The sequence below is a fragment of the Trachurus trachurus genome (assembly GCF_905171665.1).
Source record: "Trachurus trachurus genome assembly, chromosome: 17".
NCBI classification, from domain to species: Eukaryota; Metazoa; Chordata; class Actinopteri; order Carangiformes; family Carangidae; genus Trachurus; species Trachurus trachurus.
The window spans coordinates 10,404,777-10,423,943 of NC_139900.1; the positions used below are offsets into that span (position 1 = coordinate 10,404,777).

Genomic DNA, 19,167 nt, shown 5'->3' on the forward strand with positions numbered 1-19,167 from the left:
CTGTATCTTAACGGTTGATATTTAAAAAATGACCGTTAATGAGACGTTAAAGTGCTGTTGCTGTTTTTGACAGGACCGGTACGACGACCTGGACCTGGATTGTGATGGAGGAGGAGGCGTTGCAGTGAGTGTTTTTAATGTCACTTTTGAAACTTAATAAAGCTCTTCAGGTTTGCAGAGTTAGTTGTTCTCTGTGGTTTTACCGACCTGCCATCCGTGTGACTGAAACTTTGTGTGTACAAATCAAACACACGGTGCGTGCGGCTCATGAATAAGTTGACGGTGAATCATTTTCGTGCCAATAACGTAATAAACAATGAAAGTGACGATAATGTGCTGACTGTCATGGACGTGTCTAACTCATTGGGGGCCGTGGGGCTCATATCTGCTGTGGGGCCCCTTATGACCCCCAAGAGAATAGGCTATCTCTCCAAGCACCCATAAACACACCATTGTTTAGATTATTATTTGATAAAGCATTAGTAAGCGGAATGTTTGTGTTAATATAAGTCTTAAATAGTTGTATCTTCCGACAGCAATCACTTATATAGAGTGTTTGGTCTGAAACACGGGTCTGTCAGTCACTCTGCTCTGCTGTAAGCCGAGGAGAAAACTTTCCTTGTATCCTACAACCTTTATCCAATGAGGAGAGAGAACAGCATAAAGGGGCAGTCCTCTCTGTGTGTGCAGCCAAGGGATGCGCGTGAATGTGGTGACGTAGGGACGAGGGCGGGGACTGCTAACTCCATCGGCTGACAGGAAGTTAGCCAAAAGGACCGGATCGCTTACTTCTGCTTTAATCAATTAGTTGATTAAATTGCAACAATTTCTGATAGTTGCTACCTGCTTTTAGTCATTTTCAAAGTTTTTTCCCCCCATTCAGCTACTTTTTGGGTGGCTTGCCAGTCTAAACAAGACATTTAGACATTATGTTTATACAATATGACAATGACAATATTTTTATAATAAGCAGTCAATTTTGTCTTATGGAAATTAAGATAATTAAAGGGATATAGCCTACTTCACCCAAAATCGATAATTCACCAATTTTCTACTCACCGTCATGCCAAGGAAGGGTTTGGAGAACTTTCAGAGTTATCAAAATGCTTTTGGAGTTCTGGGGGGGTCCGGCTGGCAACGGATTTTCATATAATGGCGGCTCCCTTTCGAATCGTCCAAAACACACACTATAAAACATCCAAATACCTCCATACTGCTCGTCCGTACTGACCCAAGTGTCGTGAAGCCGCGACATGAAAAAGTTGTTCGGAAAAAATTAATTTGATCTCTGTTTTTAGCCTTGTTGTAGCAGTAGCTCCCAGTCGCTCTATCAACATCTTCCATGAAAAGCAGGGTATATATTTTTCAGACAAGGTCAGAAATATTTTTTCCCCTCTTAATAAGCTCAGCTCTTTAATAATAATACATTTTGCATAAGCTAGAACCGTGACAATCACTCTCACTTTCATGCTGTCAGGTTTTCAAGTCCAGACACGTAACCAGCCGCAGGTCCAGACTTGAAAGCTGGACAATGAAGCTGGACTGAGATTTAAAGTAGAAAACACATCCTTTATTAAATCATCAGTGAACTGTCCATCACTCTTCTCAGGCTCCGTATTAAGCTGCCGAACAGTGAGACACTTTTATCTTGCTGACTCACAGGTCATGAGTCATGACGGTGTATATTTACCCTCAGCTACTCACTCATACTGAAAGTGACTTCTGTGCCAGCACTGACAACTGTTTGACAGACAGCAGTCGACACAGTTCTTGTTTTTGTGATTTAATCCTGAACATTTTAGTTCAAATACATTTTTAATACATTTTTCCTCTTCTTTTTCTTTTTTTTCCACCCTCACCCAGCAAAAAGCAGCATTATTTGGTGGGATGTTCAAGAGACCCTCCAAGTCAACAGAACCATCTGCTCAAACACAGGTAATGTTGTAGTTTTATTGTTTACTTGATTTATTTTCATGCTTACTTTAAAACTGCACTCACTATTTTGTATTTAAAAGAAATCACAAGTCACAATGTACTCTAATTTTGGATTTACACTATTTGATTCTATATGTACTCACCAAGATTTCATGCTGATGTTACAGGACAATTTATCAGCAAATGGTGAACTTTCAAAGAGCAACGACAGTCTGGCAGACAACAACAACACTAAGGTGTGTAAACTCTTTGTGTTGTATTTTGTTTCATTACTTCTGTAAACTGTGGAAATATTGTACCGCAGTATATTTCAGTGACAGCGACTGACATCAGTTTATGTTTCAGGACAAAGGAGGCGTGTTTAAAGGGATGTTTAAGAAGACGAGCAAATCTCCCAAAGATGATCAGCAACAGGTTTGTAGCTCTGGAGCTTATTGTGCTGGACGGTTTGGTTTATATTTGTAGACGGCTGGTATTTATTAGAAATCATTAGTCGATAAGTTACTTTTGGACTGTTTTTGTTTTTTGCTAACAAATGATCAAAATCTAGCCAATCTAGTGTTGTAATTTTCTAAATCTCAAATAATTACTCTAAGATTTAACCTGAATATTTACACGTTTTGTTTGCGTTCACAGACCAACCTCTCATCCCAAAATCCTGAGCTCTCTGCCAGTAACGGCAGCTTAACGGACAATAACAAGCCATCAAAGGTGAGTTCAGGTTCTGCTCTGTGATTTCCGGTTTTCCAGTGCTAGTCTGTAAAACTAGACCTCTCTCTGCCGTTTTTTCTCTCCAAGGACAAATCAGGCGTGTTGGGTGGGATCCTGAAACGACCTTACAAACCAGGACATGCCCGGAGGCCTTCACAGGTGAAACAGTCTCCCATGACGTGGTCAGATTTTTGAAAGATCACCTGGGAAATACAGTTATCAGCTTCATTTCTAACATGTAAAATGCAGTGTTGTGTTATGGAAACTAACTAATCGTCTTATGTTTCAGGATCTTTTGGATGAAAAGCTCTCGGGCAGTAACGACAATCTGTCTGAGAACACCAACACTAAAGTAAGTCTCATCAGCATCACTATTATTTTAAGATCACAGCCTGAACAGATTACAACAGATTCAATAGCTATGATAGAAAAGAATTTTAAAAAAAATATAAAGAACATAATAATTATAATAAAACAAAGATAACTGAACAGAAGTTTCTGCTTTTACTGGACCTTTTAAAAGTAGAAACATTAATTTATACGGACACCCTGAGATGTTTTACACTCAAAACACAGCTGGGGATTCTGATGTGCTGTGGTAAATGTGCAGAGCTTGACTCGTTGAATAGAGGATTTGAGTTGTGAGCTGTTTTTGTGTGTTTGGAAGAGCGAGGTAAACCTGCGCGCATCAGCAATTTGAAAGAAAGTACTGGCTGCCTGTCTGACTGCTGCATCAGTTCAAAACACAAACAGAGTTTATTTCATTTCAAGTAACACATAGTGTAATCTATTACTATGTGACGTTGTTTTCTTTTCAGGAGTCAGGCGGCGGGATGTTCAGTGGGATGTTTAAAAAATCCCCTAAACCCTTTGGAGCGAGGACACAGTCTCAGGTGAGAGTTGAACATTTGTGCTTGTCATTATAACGAATACTAGAAAATAACATGAATTTGTTGGAGACGCCTGTTTTTTTTTCTCCTTCAGGATGATTTGTCTGCACCCAGTGAGCTCTCAGGCAGCAGCGACAACCTGTCAGTAAATGGAAACACTAAGGTGAGGTTTCTGAAAACCTGTCACCTCCATTATCAGACTGTTGTTTGAAGGCCTTGTGTTAATACTGTTACTGCGCAAACACTGGTTGGAAGGAGAGTTTGGGAAGTGCGTGTTTGTTTTTGTGTTTCTCTGTGACGGGAAGGGCAAGTTAAACCTGCATGCACCAGCTATTTAGATGAGAGTGATGAGAGTGCTGGCTGTTTGTTCATTTCACATCTGGACCCAGAGGAAACATCTGAAACAGCTCAGTCTGTAGTTTTAATGTGATTGTGCCTTTTCTTTTTCCTAGGAGTCAGGCGGCGGGATGTTCAGTGGGATGTTTAAAAAATCCCCAAAACCCTTCGGAGCGAGGACACAGTCGCAGGTGAGAGCTTTGCATCCCATCCCACCTGTTTACCATCTAACTTGTTTTATACAACTCAGACATGATGAAATAGTTGGTTGACATTTGTTTGCGTCGTTCAGGACGACTTGTCTGCGCCCAGCGAGCTCTCAGGCAGCAGTGACAACCTTTCTGAGAACAGCACGAAGGTGAGTTTGAGTTTGGTTTGTTGAATCACCTCCTCCATCCTCAACTGAAGCAGCAACTTCAACCTGTAACTGTTGATGCTGCTGCTTATCGTTTCCCCAGGAGAAAGGAGGACTCCTGAGTGGTGTGTTCAAGAAGAAAGGTGCCAAAATGCAGTCTCAGGTAACAACAACAACAACAACAACAATCTGTAGAGCCACATTTAGTTAGATTTTTAAATTCGATTTACTTTATTGTCCCGAAGGAAATTTGTTGTGGGCTAAAAGTGCCAGATATCCCTGCCATACAATAAAACAATACACATAAAACATTCAGACACAGATTCAACTAGTGAGGAAGTGCACAGTTGCCACGAGTTACAAGAAGCAGAGGTAGTTTAATACAAAACACTGTTACAAAGAACAGAAGGGAAAGAAAGAAAGTGCACAGTGCAACTGGTTTACAGCAGCAAGATGAGTGTAATTGTGCACATGAAGGGCAGAGTGTGCACAATGTCCACTATTGCACAAAAAGATAAGAACCTGCGGGGCAAAAACAGAATAAAAACAAAAACAACATCAGAGCTGTGACTGATATTGTTTAGGAGAGTTATGGATGATGAATGACAGTTTGAAGCGGTTGGTTTTGTGTCTGCTGACTCTGTAGTGTGTAGTTTGCCTGATGGAAGGAATTGTGTGTGTTACATGTAACTCAATCAGGGGAGGGCGGTGGTAGTTTTTTTTCATTTTGCTGTTAGGGTTTTCACATGATCCGTGTTTCCATGTGTCACTGTCCTCAGGATGATTTGTCTATAGACGGTGAACTCTCTGGCAGCAGAGACAATCTCACAGAGAAGTCTTCAAAGGTGAGGGATGCTCCGCTCCGCTTTGTTTACATGTTTCTTGGATCCTCCACTGGGAGCCGTAACACTACAGGAAGAGCTGATGACGTCACTTTGTAACTTGACCAACTGAAACTGCTTTGTATTTTCCTACCAGGGTGGAGTCGCAGCAAAAATCCTGAAGAATCCTTTCACTTCCTCCTCTCAGGTCATTGTCTCCCTCGGTTAATGCTGCATCATATTAAATGCTTTACTGCCCCGTTGGTTGTTGTTTTTCTAACTTGGTCTAAAGCTGTTGTTGTGTCTGGTTTGATATCAGGAGAAGGACAAGAGCGAACACTCAGGGGACTCAAACGAGGTCAGCTCTTCTACAGAGAAGTCCAAAGTCAAGCAGGTTGGTTTGTCCCTTCTCTGTTCAACAGTTCCAGATTTCTAAAACATTTTGTCTAAATCTTTGGTGAAGGAGAGAATCAAAACCTGTTCCTTTTTTTTTCCAGAACGGCCTGAGTGCGATGATGAAGAGCACGTTCAACACCGACAGACAGGTAAGATGATGAGCTCATCCTACCCATTACACTCTCAGATAAAGAACTTTTTGTTTTGTTTTTTTAATATAAAGTAATGCACAGTTGATGTAAAGCTGGAGATGCTACAACTAGAACCACTAGTCTTCATATTGTATTATTTTTATAAATAATTTGCTGAATCGGCAGGAGAAGAACCCAGACACAGATGATGAGGAGACATCAAGTCTCAAACAGGTATGTAAGGCTATTTTCTTTTAGCCTTTTGGTGTTTTGTTTGGTTTCAATCGGCGATTTCATTCATATATATGTGGTCTTGACTTCCTGCTTTTATTTTTCCAACTTCTCTCGTGTTCAGAATAAATTTGCTGACGCGATGACGAAGCTGAATCCATTTCGGTCTGCAAACAAAGTGAGGATGGTTTCAGTTGTGATCTTTTGACAGTGCTTCAGAAATGTTATGTTCTATAATATGTGAGAAGAGCTGCTCGGCTCGGTTCATGTGTTTTTAATTGAATAATGGTTTCTGTGCAGAGTGAGAAGCAGACGGGCTCTGATGACGACGATCCACCTGCAGGCAGCGATAAGTCAGCAGGAAGCAAACAGGTGCTTTGATATTTATTTTTACATTTCCTGTTTCACTGTAATTTCATAAATGTAATGGAACCTTTTAAACCTTAAACTGGTTGTTTTTATTTACTGGCCAGCAGAACTTCTATGTTTTTATTTAGCTGTCAATAATCAAGGAGGAGCTCGCTGCCTTGTGTTCATGCTGCTACACACCACAGATTGTTTGATCTTAGGGTTTTATTGTCTTTTTTTTTTTTTTTTTACCACTGCTGGTATTTCTCTGTGTGTGTTTGTGTGAATTAGAGACTTTGTTTTGTCCTGCCTACGTAGAAAAGAGGAAAAGGTCACAAGTCAACAAACATTTTCCCCATAGGCTCCTCTTGTGGTGTAGCTCAACTTGTCTTGTCTGGTCTTGTTGAGCTCTTCATACCTTAAATCTTTCAGGTGAACACCTTCAAATGTCTGTACTCAGTTTGTCCTTCCGACTGTGTTTGCACCAACCAGGCAGGCACAACTCCTTTTGGAGGCTTTTTCAGGCCGTAATTACTAAGTACAAAGTCAGGAGAGGACAAGAAAAAAACAGGAGACTGGGGAAGATGCACAAAATACTAAATAACATCAGCAGGGCGACTAGGAAACATGTCAGTCTGGAATGTTTCTGACAGTGTGGAAATAAAGGCAACTGAAACCCAATTGGGTTCTGCAGACATAAAACATCTTTACAACCAACTCCCGCTCTCTTCTCAGGAGGTTCAGGCCTTGTGTTGACATACTTCTATTTGCAATGCTCATCATTAGCACACATAATGTTGCTGTTGCTGTTGCTGTCTGTGCCCCCTGATTTCTACTGATGAGGCAAATTAAAGCCGAACTCTGAGCCCGGTGTTGTGGCTCATTGCTGACAAAGCAGATCAACTAAAATGTTGAAGCGTCCACTGAAATCTTTGCATGATGTGTTTGTTCCTCTCAGAACGCCGCGATTGGAGCCAAACTGTCCAAACTGAATCTATTCCGCTCTGCGAATAAAGTAATTGTGCTGTTAAATGTGTTTGGTGATGGTGGAGGTGGTGATGGGATAGATAGAGCAGCTGGTGGTGGTGGTGGTGGTTGAAGGAACTGTCAATGAGTTGCACTGATGCGCATAACAGTATTTTTTTGTTTTGTTGTTTTTGCGTGTTGAGTACAGACTTAACAACCATTGGTTTCCATTCTTTCAGCACAATTTAAGTTTTATTATCACATTCTTTGAAGCTCTGACAAAATCTTAAAACACGCACAATGGGTTTTTTTTTCTGAATGAATAACACAAATCAAAGAAATATCAAAAGTTGGTTATTTGTATTTGCTATATGTGTATATATAAAGAGACTGAGATATGTTTTTGATTTCTGTATACAGTCTAATATGAAATGTTTGATGTCCTCTGTTCAGAAAGACACTGAAGACACAGAGATTCTCAAGGAGAACGAGAAACAAGTGGAAGAGAAGCCAAAACCGGTCAGTCTATTTATTGCATCATTCATGAGTCATCAGTGACCAGACACACACACACACACACACACACACACACACACATGGCTGATCAACTTCTGACTAAAATATCCCAACTCCTCTCACTCCTCGTCTTCCATACCTCCACCACATCCTCCTCAGCCCCTCACCTCACTTTAAATCCCTGCAGCTCGCTGTCAGTCCTCCCTTGTCCTCCTGCTCAGCTCACTGTGTGTGTGTGTGTGTGTGTGTGTGTCTCCTTGTTGGGTCAAAAGCAACATGATCCAGCAAGAGAGGAAGGAAAGAAGTGAAACACCACTGGTCCCACCCAGACCGACTGAAGAGGTTGGCACGCAGACGGACACAAACTGTCGCTGGGTGGCATGTGGTCAGTGTGACGCTGCTCTGACTTCTCTCTCTGTGTGTCTGTCGTTGTGTGTTGCAGGAGATGAAGACGACAAAAGACAAACCAAGAGGGACAGAGGACAATCAGGTACAGTTTGTGGCTTTTGATGTTGCTTTTTTTTGGGGGAGGGGAGGAGTTTCTGTTTGAATAAATGTCTGTATTTGTCCTCTGCAGGAAAGGAAAGACATGATCTCTAGACAGAAAAAAGAAAAGCCTGCAGAGGCTCCAGTGGTTCCTCCCAGACATTCAGCACAGGTAGAGGAAGCTCTTTTTTGTTTTGGGCATCGTCGTTGTCTGTCTGTATCAGTTTGAAGCCGACGTGGATCAGTGCGTGCGAGTGTGTATTAGAAACTGTTGTGGTTTCATTTCAGGAGGCGAACAAAGCACTGACAGGTGGTCCACAAAAGCAGAAGAGCAACCTTTAGATACTGATATGAACACAGTGCAAGAGTTAGAGTGTGATGAGAGTGATGAGAGTGTATGCTGATACACTGGGATGTTTGATAACTATAGAATATCAGTTTATTGACTTTGATTTTAACTAATAGAGGTTAAAAAAGGCTAGTTACAGGCTGTTATTAGGCTGCACATGACTGAGACAAGTTATTTACGTTGCAGCAGAGCCAGTCAGACGACGAAGGCCTCAAACAAGAGGAATCTGCTGAAGCCAAAGAGGGAGACGAGCAGAAACAGAGCAAAACAGTAAGTCTCTTCATCAGGGTGGGTCAAACAGGATTCCTCTGTAGTTTTACCACAGTCACATGCAGCCTGTTTTCACACTGATTTGTGAGCTTCACCGTGGTTGTTAAAGGAAACTTGGCAGATTTAATTATATACAGTATAATTATTTTCTTTCTTTTGTCAGTGCCTGAGTCATTTCTGTGTTTGGTTTCAACTTCAATCTGCTTCAGGTGGAAACAAACAGAGTTTATCTGCTGAGCCAGGATCTAATGTTTCTAGTTCCTGCTTCAGCCTTATCAGGTCTTTCATGCCAGTGTCATGCAAATGTCTCTGACACCCGCAGGCCAACATCAACGCATGTTTAATATTCATCATGTATTGTGACTTTTTTTTTTCTTCTTTTTTTGTTTGCCCTCAAATGGCCTTAAGGTTTTTCTGTTCATTTTATTCCACTGTCTGCCATTATTATATACTGTAATCAGGGTTGTGCTGAGAAATACTCAAACACAATATGTCAGGTTAGCCTCCATTAGTATTTATAATGACTTCCTGTTGATTTTGAACAATGTTCAGGTGAACGGCTCGAGTCCTTACAAACAGGCCGCAGCTTGATGTGATTTCCTCATCATTAAGCGGTGGGAAGAGAATGTGGTTAGATAAACCTGTAATTAATATAGGTGCATGTAGGCGATAAATTCAGCTGTATCTGTGTGATTATGCAAAACTTGCTGAGCCAGTTTGCATTGAATGAGATGAAGTGATGGGTTCATTGACCAGAGAAGATCTCATTACAGTTTGAGTTTTCTTTTATTTTGAAGTCTGGTGGGTTTTTGTGTTTGACGTTGGCCTCGGTGGAAGTCTTTTCTCTTCCAGTTTCCGGCTTGTTTAAATGTAGGTCACCAACTCCGCTTAAGAAATGCAGTTCTTCCAGTTATTGCTTCTCATTTTACCTAAACAACTGTGTGATTTCTTTATACAGACAAAGATGAAAAAGCACAAACACCACAACCCCTTCATGCCACGAGCTGCAGCCAAGGTACATGACGGACTTGACATCGATCTCATTTCTCTCAACCTCAGTTGTGCTTATTGTTGAATTCATTATCTTTTTAATTCATCTGCAACTTGGTGTTACGTTTTACCATTTACTTGATTGTTAGACTGACACTTCATTACAGCTCAACTGTGTGTGGTTTGATTCAGGCTGCATCAGATGACGAAGAGCTGAACGAGGAAGATGAGTCTTCATCCAAAGAGGAAAAGAAGGACGAGGATGACAAGGAAAAAAAAGAAGAGGTGATTTAACCTCATTCACTTTCCTTCATAATTTACTTCCTGTTTAAGTGTTTGTAGTTTACAGCATTTTTATTGAATGAATGGAGGAACATGTTGAGTTTGACCTGGAGTAACGTTGTAGTCCTGCTTTGTTTTGTGTCTTTTTAGACCAAAGTCAAGAAACCAAAGCGTCACAATCCCTTCATGCCAAAAGTCAAGGTAACAAACATGTTACATGCTTACTGTATGTAGTTCCTCTTGTGTCCACAGCATCCGTTTGTATTAACACTGCCACATTGTCTGTCTTCCTACACTCCAAACAGTCACAGTTATGTCCAAGGATAATGTTGCACTATGTCCTCAGTGAACAGGGAATCAGTGGATCTGTGTCAGCTGACTGTGTTTCTGCATGTTACTGAACTGGACAAACAAGCATTTGAGTCGACTGATTCATATTACACTGATGAAGCGATTAAAAACTCATTCGCCCATTTCAGGCATTCGGTGTTGAATTAAATTTAGTGTTGGATATTTGAGCTGTCAATAGAAAAACAGCTGAAGTCAGTGGATTGTATGCAAAAATAAAAAACTAAACCTGGACTTGTTCCAGTGGAGTTTGGTGACTTCCACCAACCACCACGACCAACCTGACCAGAAGCTGTGTCAAATACTTCCTGTTTGCTACTTAGTGCACGTAATGTACTCTTCACTCTAACTTAACTTAGCTCAATATTATATCCAGTATTGATCATATACAGTGGGTACGGAAAGTAGTCAGACCCCTTTAAATTGTTCACTCTTTGTTGCAGCCATTTGCTAAAATCAAAAAAGTTCAATTTTTGCAAATTTATTAAAAAAGAAAAACTGAAATATCACATGGTCATACGTATTCAGACCCTTTGCTCAGTATTGAGTAGAAGCACCCTTTTGAGCTAGTACAGCCATGAGTCTTCTTGGGAATGATGCAACAAGTTTTTCACACCTGGATTTGGGGATCCTCTGCCATTCTTCCTTGCAAATCCTCTCCAGTTCCGTCAGGTCGGATAGTGAACGCCACTCCTCTGTTATTTTAGCTGTGTGCTTAGGGTCATTGTCTTGTTGGAAGGTGAACCTTCGGCCCAGTCTGAGGTCCTGAGCACTCTGGAAAAGGTTTTCTTCCAGGATATCTCTGTACTTGGCCGCATTCATCTTTCCTTCAATTGCAACCAGTCGTCCTGTCCCTGCAGCTGAAAAACACCCCCATAGCAGGATGCTGCCACCACCATGCTTCACTGTTGGGATTGTATTGGGCAGGTGATGAGCAGTGCCTGGTTTTCTCCACACATACCGCTTAGAATTAATGCCAAAAAGTTCAATCTTCGTCTCATCAGACCAGAGAATCGTATTTCTCATAGTCTGGGAGTCCTTCATGTGTTTTTTGGCAAACTCTATGCGGGCTTTCATATGTCTTGCACTGAGGAGAGGCGTCCGTCGGGCCACTCTGCCATAAAGCCCCGACTGGTGGAGGGCTGCAGTGATAGTTGACTTTGTGGAACTTTCTCCCATCTCCCCACTGCATCTCTGGAGCTCAGCCACAGTGATCTTCTTTACCTCTCTCACAAAGGCTCTTCTCCCACGATTGCTCAGTTTGGCTGGACGGCCAGGTCTAGGAAGAGTTCTGGTCGTCCCAAACTTCTTCCATTTAAGGATTATGGAGGCCACTGTGCTCTTAGGAACTTTGAGTGCTGCAGAAATTCTTTTGTAACCTTGGCCAGATCTGTGCCTTTCCACAATTCTGTCTCTGAGCTCCTTGGGCAGTTCCTTCGACCTCATGATTCTCATTTGCTCTGACATGCACTGTGAGCTGTAAGGTCTTATATAGACAGGTGTGTGCCTTTCCTAATCAAGTCCAATCAGTTTAATTAAACACAGCTGGACTCCAATGAAGGAGTAGAGCCATCTCAAGGAGGATCAGAAGAAATGGACAGCATGTGAGTTAAATATGAGTGTCACAGCAAAGGGTCTGAATACTTATGACGATGTGATATTTCAGTTTTTCTTTTTTAATACATTTGCAAAAATGTGTACATTAATGAGAAATAAAATGAACTTTTTTGATTTTAGCAAATGGCTGCAATGAAATAGAGTGAAAAATTTAAAGGGGTCTGAATACTTTCACTGTATATTACAAAACAGTAACATCTGTAGATTGAAGGCCAACTAAAATGCTCCAACAAAATATCTCACATTGCGACATTTCCCCTTTTTAACAACTATGAAAATAAGAGTTATCTGGCCTGGATACACAAGTTTCATCATTCATCATTCATTTATCTTCATCTCTTTTGCAAGGTTGAATTGACACCATTTAAAATAATGTAGAGGATTAAACATGCAGAAAGAGAAATATGAAATGCTCTGCTCTCTAAGGTCACTGTAAATAGTAGGGCTGCAACTAACGATTATTTTCATTATCAATTAATCTGTTGAGTAGTTAACGATTAGTAATTGATTAGTTGTTAGGTCTATAAAATGTTAATCAGTGTTTCCCAAACCACAAGATGACGGTCTCAAATCTCTTGTTTTGTCCACAAACCAAAGAGAGACTCAGTTTATTGTCATGAAGGAACAAAGGAACCAGAAATATTCACATTTAAGAATTTGGACTTTTTTTCTTTAAAAACTACTCAAACCGATTATTAGATTATCAGAATAGTTGACGATTCATTTAATAATCGATTATTGTTCGTTTAATCGATTAATTGTTGCAGCTCTAAACCTCTAATATCAATGTAATGTATAAGGTCATGGAGGGAAAATAACTTCCCTGCACCACCTGCTCCTTATCATAAATTAATAAAGTCTCTCCCAGAGGGATCAACGCCTGACTTTCAAACACATTGTGATGATAATGTTGTAGAGCACTTCCTCAAACATCTGTAGCTGTAGGTGTTCGTGTTCAGATCAGAACATCATTTTCATACCGATTTAATCAGCAGTGACTTTTGTTTCTCTGCTACTTACTGCTGCTGAATGAAAACATGAACTCTGCTTGTTAACTACATGAACATGGCTGAAGTCCAGTTCTCCTCCTTGTTTGACTTTGCATCAGATTCATAATGGATTAATTGTTACAGATTTATACTCAAAGCAAAACAGTACTTTAACTGTGTGTGTTTTGTTTCAGGCCAAAGTTGTGAAACCGGCAGCGGACGGAGCTGACGGCAACAATGCAGAGGTAGAGAAAATAAAACACTCATCGGTCTTTGTTTTTTCTCTGTCGCACAGAAAAACAGTTTGAAGCTGCTTCTCGTTCCTACTTCCCTTACTTCAGTCACCTCTCACACGCATGGAGCTTCGGACTGAAAGCAGCTCGTAACTTCTTCCCACCCATTCTGTGTCAATATAACCTGTCCACTGGGCCGACATGTTGCAGCGTCTCTGACTCATCATGGTGCAGGGATTTTCAAAAGTCACATGACTCCCTCCCTGAAAACACCCCCCGTCTGTTATTTACTGTGTGTCTCCAGGGCGTCCACTCAGCTCCCAGCAGAGACTATTACAGCCACCGTGTTGTTGTGTTTTGTTGCTCCACTGTTGACATGCATGAAACCCACCCCCACACCTATACGCCGTGTTTGTGCAGTGCAGGTCTAAAGCATGAAAGCAGAGATGAGATTAGGTTGCAATGTGCCCAGACTTGTTCCTCTGCTTCCTTTTTCATTGTGTCCGACTCCGTGGAAGACTCAGGCTTTTAACTTCTGCAAAAAACAGTCAGGACATTCAGAATCTCTGTAACCATCACTTCCTCTTCTTTATTGGAGCGTGAAACATATGAGAAAAAGTGAAACTGAGCATATTGTATGTGACACTTAAAGCAGAAGTAAGCGATATTTTTGTGTTAATATAAGTCTTAAATAGTTTATATCTTCCGACAGCAATCACTTACATAGAGTGTTTGGACCGAAACACGGGTCTGTCAGTCACTCTGCTCTGCTCTGAGCCGAGGAGAAAACTTTTCTCCTATCCTACAAGTTTTATCCAATGAGGAGAGAGAACGGCATGAAGGGCTGTGTGTGCAGCCAGAGCCAGTCTGGTGCAGCCAAGGGATGCGCCTGAATGTGGTGACGTAGGGACGAGGGCGGGGGCTGCTAACTCCATCGGCTGACAAGACGTTATGGTGCGTTCAAGGCAACCCGTAAGTCGTGTTTTTCCGACCTGTGAAGTCGTACCAGTTCGATCTGGTACGAGTTCACGGGTCGGAAGTTACGAGTGGACGTTAATAGTGACTTTCACAGGTAAAACAGGTCGGAAAAACACGAGTGGGTTGCCTGGAACGCTACAAAGTCGTAAGTCGTGACTTGAAGCTGTAATTTACGGTTTCAAAAGCCTGCCTGGAACGCAGCATTAGCCAAAACGACCGGATCGCTTACTTCTGCTTTAAGAGTCACTGCTAATACACCTCAGCCACGCTGCAGAACCAGAGCTCCTCTCTCAACACTGATTGAAACACTGATATTCACATGAGTTTTTAAGATGTATCATTTCTGTTGTCTCAGAACGAAGGTGGAAACAGGTCCTTGTTTGACCAGCTCGAAGACTTCCGCGACCCAGCACAGCCTGAAGATGATCAGGTTGGTCTCAAAAAGAAACTAAATGTGTCACCAAGTTTAGATTTCATTAATAACCAGTAACAGACAAAACCCAAACAAACCCAATGGTTTCTTTCAGGATCTGGATCTTATGGAGTGGTGGAACACGGTGGAGCGTGAGTGACACTTAAGCTTTCTTTGGTTGAAAAATATGGTTAGCCTTTTGTAGCCCTGTACCCGCCTGGACAAGCTGTATGGTTAGCTTATGTAGCCCTCACCCGTTACTTAATGCTGGTTATTGCCGAGCTCAGACACGCTGGCGGTTGTCCAGTGAAAGACAGAGACAATTGTAGTTGAGTTTCAGAATTTTTATGTAGGGCAGTTTCCACAGTGCATTGATTTGTGTGGTTCTGAAATACAATAAACATTGCAATAAACAAATTTAACAGTGCAATGAAATGACATAAGAACCCTTAATCTCCCTAATCTAATGAACTGAGCATGTGGATGCATTAGCATAAAGTAAGCTAAACATAGCAATTAAGCTAGCAAAAACGTGACTATTACTGACAACAGAAAAACTTACATTTACATAACGTAAAGCTGCAATCACATTGCACACAAATATCCCAAACTTATTACTTACATTTTTCACGCACGCACAACACTTTGGAAAACTGTCAGCCCTTCTGATGTCTGTAATGGCCGCCGTGTGTCTCCGTGATCAAGATGGATGGCAGCAATGGTGGGCGGGGACAGACAACTAGGAGTGTAACGTGATTGGTTGACTGTACTAACTGACTGACAGCTGAGTTAGCGAATAAAGAACTGCTAATCAAAAAAAGTTAGAAATTACATGAGGTAGATTGGCCTTTTTTACATTGGTTCTGTCCACAAAGTATGTGAACAACCCTGTTTTGAAATCCTTCAGACTGTAGCGTGTTGACCAGTGTCTAAATGCATTTGGCCAAGTAATGTATTAAATATGATGACAATGCTAACAATTGTTTTTACTTCATCAGCATGGGAAGACACACCTCAAGATGAGGACATGACAGAGAAAGAAGAGGCCAAGTAAGTGAAAGTTTAAATCAGTGTTCATGTATCTCACTGCATCTTTTCTCTGGCCTCTCACCTGTACTTTTTAGTTTAGTTTAATACGTTTATTTGTATCAGGGACAATGTACAAAATAACATTAGTCTCAAAATGAGAGAAGATGCTTTGTACCGGATTTAGCTTACAAGCTACTTTCCATCTGTAGTCCCTGGGCAGGTGAACATTCAGGTACAAAACCTATTTCATAACAGAAGGAAATAGGAACATACAGTTATTAAAGTAATTTATGTTTACGATTTACGTTTACGTTTCAGATTGGTTGGGAGATTGTCCCATGATTTGACAGTTTTGAGAGAAAAGGCAGACTGAGCAAAGGCAGAGCTACGCTTTGGGACGTTACAATCTCCACTTGAGACAGATCTTGAGGCTCTAATAGTGTGTTCAGAACGGAGTTTGACAACAGTTTACTCCATATGCTTTCTTTTGTCTCTTACCTAAAGTGGCATCGAGCCATGCTGATACTTGTGAGTCTTATCTGCCAAAGTTTTGAGATCTACATCTAAGATCCTTGGCCCCAGGAGGAGGGACGTGAAAATAATTAGATTAGTGCTTCTCTGACCAGTGAAATAGCTTTTAAAGAAACAGTGCACATGTTCTCAGCAGGTCTCTTCAGTAAGGAGTAGCCCAGAAGAAAAGGTCTGACAGCAAAAGACACTGAGTCAAGAAAAATGCATTCCTAGTTTTAAAGAGGAACTATACTATGTCTACTAAGTCTGGTAGCATTTCTGCTGTTTTGCTAACACTCCTCCTGACCATGTGCATGTGTTTATATATCATATATGTTGTAACAACCTGTACATTTGTGTAGTTTAATCTGTCATAAACAAGAGATTACGGGTTACGGGGCGCGTTTATTAAATGAAAGGCGTTTGGCACAACAGAGAACGATGTCTAAACCTCCGTTGCATTGAAGAGGAAACTGGTTAGAGAAAAGTTTGGATAAATAAAACCACCACTCTCTGCTGTTAGACACAATGATGGTAAGAAGGAAATGTTGTTATTGTTGGACGTGACAGTGATGAAGCGCTGTGTGACTCCTCTTCACTCTCTGTTCTCAGGGCGTTCGCTGTGACGGCTGAAAAGGTGCAGAAAGGAATCCGTGTCTTCAACAAACTGTTCTCTGAGCGCGCCGAGAGCCTGTGGCAGCACGTCATCGACCTCAACGGCATCGCCGACGGCCTGGACAAGTTCAACAAGAAGACAAAGATCGCCCAAATCACCGGCGGCTCCACCAGCGCCATCGGAGGCGTCGCCACCATCGCCGGTCTCGCTCTGGCCCCCGTCACCTTCGGCACCTCTTTGATCGTGACGGCGGTGGGACTGGGCGTCGCCACGGCCGGCGGTTTGACCTCGGCGGGCGCCGGCATCTCCAACCAGGTCAACAACTCGATGGATCGCAAGAAGGTGGAGAAGATCGTGGAGGACTACCAGGAGAAGATCGTGGACTTGAACAAGTGCCTGAAGTTCATCAAGCAGGGTATCGAAAACCTGCGCAAGTTTGACCTGCTCAAGATGAAGAAAAGCGCGTACAATCGGGACTTCCCAGCACTCACCAGTAGTTTCTACGAGGACGGCGCCATGGCGGGAAAAGCCATCCTCATCAACGCCAATGAGATCATGCGAGTGGTTCAGATCGCCAACGTGGCCGGCAGCACGGCAGCCAGAGCGGTGCAGATCGCCAGTATGGCCACCGGCGTGCTCACGGGACTGTTCGTAGGGATGGACATCTACTTTGTGGCCAAAGACTCCAAAGAACTGAAGAAAGGGGCAAAGTCGGAGTTTGCTGCCAAAATCAGGGACGTGGCGACGCAACTGCACGACGGTCTGGTGGAGCTCAACGGGATCAGAGAGGAGCTGCAGTCCACCAACACGCCAGAAGGAAACCAAGACAAAGAGACAACTGACGTGGACGAAGACAAGAAAGAGAAGGACGATAGATACGACAGCTCAGAGGAAGATGAAATCGACCGCATTAAAAAAGCCATTAAAAAAGATTATGAGAACAGAGAATATGTTTGACCGAAACTTCAAAATGTTCACGGACTTCACTACTACAGGTTTCTAAAACTTCTGGATTTCTGTTTTAGGGAACTAGCTGCTTGAAATCCAATCAGCATTTACACTACAGGGAGGAACTAAAGGGTTTTGTGGTATTTAAGGTATCATATCTGCTTCTTGGGCAGTAGTGCCAACGCCTGAAACTGCCCTAAGATTCAAGGATTTAAACAAATCATGTATTTAAGAGACTCTTAGATTAATGAAATAAATTATGTGCAAAGTATTTTCTAAACTCAACGATTTAGATTTTAAAGTGTAGATCAGTTTCGTTAATGTCTATTGGTTCATATTGAAATGCTGGGGGCTTTTACTGACCAGTTGTAGAGATTGTGTATACTCATAGGGACAAGTGCCTTTAAATATTATTTATAATGCTCTAGGATGCTGTAAGGTTTGTTTTGAAGATACTGCACAGATTTTTTTTTCTCTTAAAAAAGTAAAAAAACAAAAAGAAATTTCATGGCTGTGGTGAAAAGGAACATGATTGGGTTGCATTAGCTGTTCAACAGGTAATCGCTAGTTTTTAATGCCATTTTTCTCCAGGTATTTACTTGATACTAGCAAGCACAGAACTATACGTTAGCCATTAAGATTTAAGTAATGTAGAATGATTATAAAGAAAGATCCGTTGTGCCAAACACAATAAACTGTTTAAACAGGACGGCACAAGATGTTAATGGAGAAATATGTGTCAGAATTGGTCGTGTTGATGTGGTTAAGATTGATAAAGCTAACCTTAGCCGATGCTGTTTGGTCATTTAATCTAACGTCACTAACATACATTTTTAATTTGTGATATCTTTTGTTTCATCCCAGGTTATATTATTATTAATCAACATTTTAATTATGTGTCCAATCAGACATGTCAAATATATTCTGAATGACGTCTGTAACTGTTCCAGTGATTTTAGCTTTGTTCTTTTAGCTCGTCAAAAGAAACACCTCATACGTACTGGTACTTGATGTAAATGTTAAGTTGCAACTAATTTCTACAGAAGTAATTGTTTTGTTTGATGCTTTTTAATGTAAACATGTCTAACTCTCTACATTGCACACAACAAAAATGAACCAAGCCAATTCAACATTTTCTGTTGTATTAGCTTTAGCTGCTTTTCAGGTGTAAAAAAAGATTCTCATTAGATGACTGGAAAGACCATAAAGACGACCAGGACAGACTCAACGTGTCCTGAAGACGACCATGTCCTCTTCATTCAGATCATATATCTGTAAATCAACTTAATATTTATTTGTCTGTCTTATTCTGGGTTGAGCTGGTTATTCGTTGACACCTCTTCATGTGCAATATACTGAGGAACTTCATGTGTAATAAATGTAAATGTGAAAATTAAAGAAACACTTTGTCAAGTAAGTCTTTATGGAAGCGAACAAATAAACTGAATCTATTTCCTCCTACTGAGCAGTTAAG

At 41.3% G+C, this 19,167-nt stretch overlaps 1 protein-coding gene across 1 annotated transcript; it reads left to right on the forward strand.

Moving 5' to 3' along the window:
• Positions 1-13,197: 13,197 nt before the first annotated feature.
• On the forward strand, positions 13,198-17,702 carry apol1 (apolipoprotein L, 1; the record flags this gene model as incomplete). Its single annotated transcript, XM_083990641.1, has 5 exons — positions 13,198-13,212; positions 14,534-14,608; positions 14,706-14,742; positions 15,589-15,640; positions 16,742-17,702. Exons 3-5 carry the CDS (start codon positions 14,718-14,720, stop codon positions 17,700-17,702), a joined length of 1,038 nt encoding a protein of 345 aa, XP_083846767.1. The 5' UTR covers positions 13,198-13,212; positions 14,534-14,608; positions 14,706-14,717.
• Positions 17,703-19,167: the final 1,465 nt, after the last annotated feature.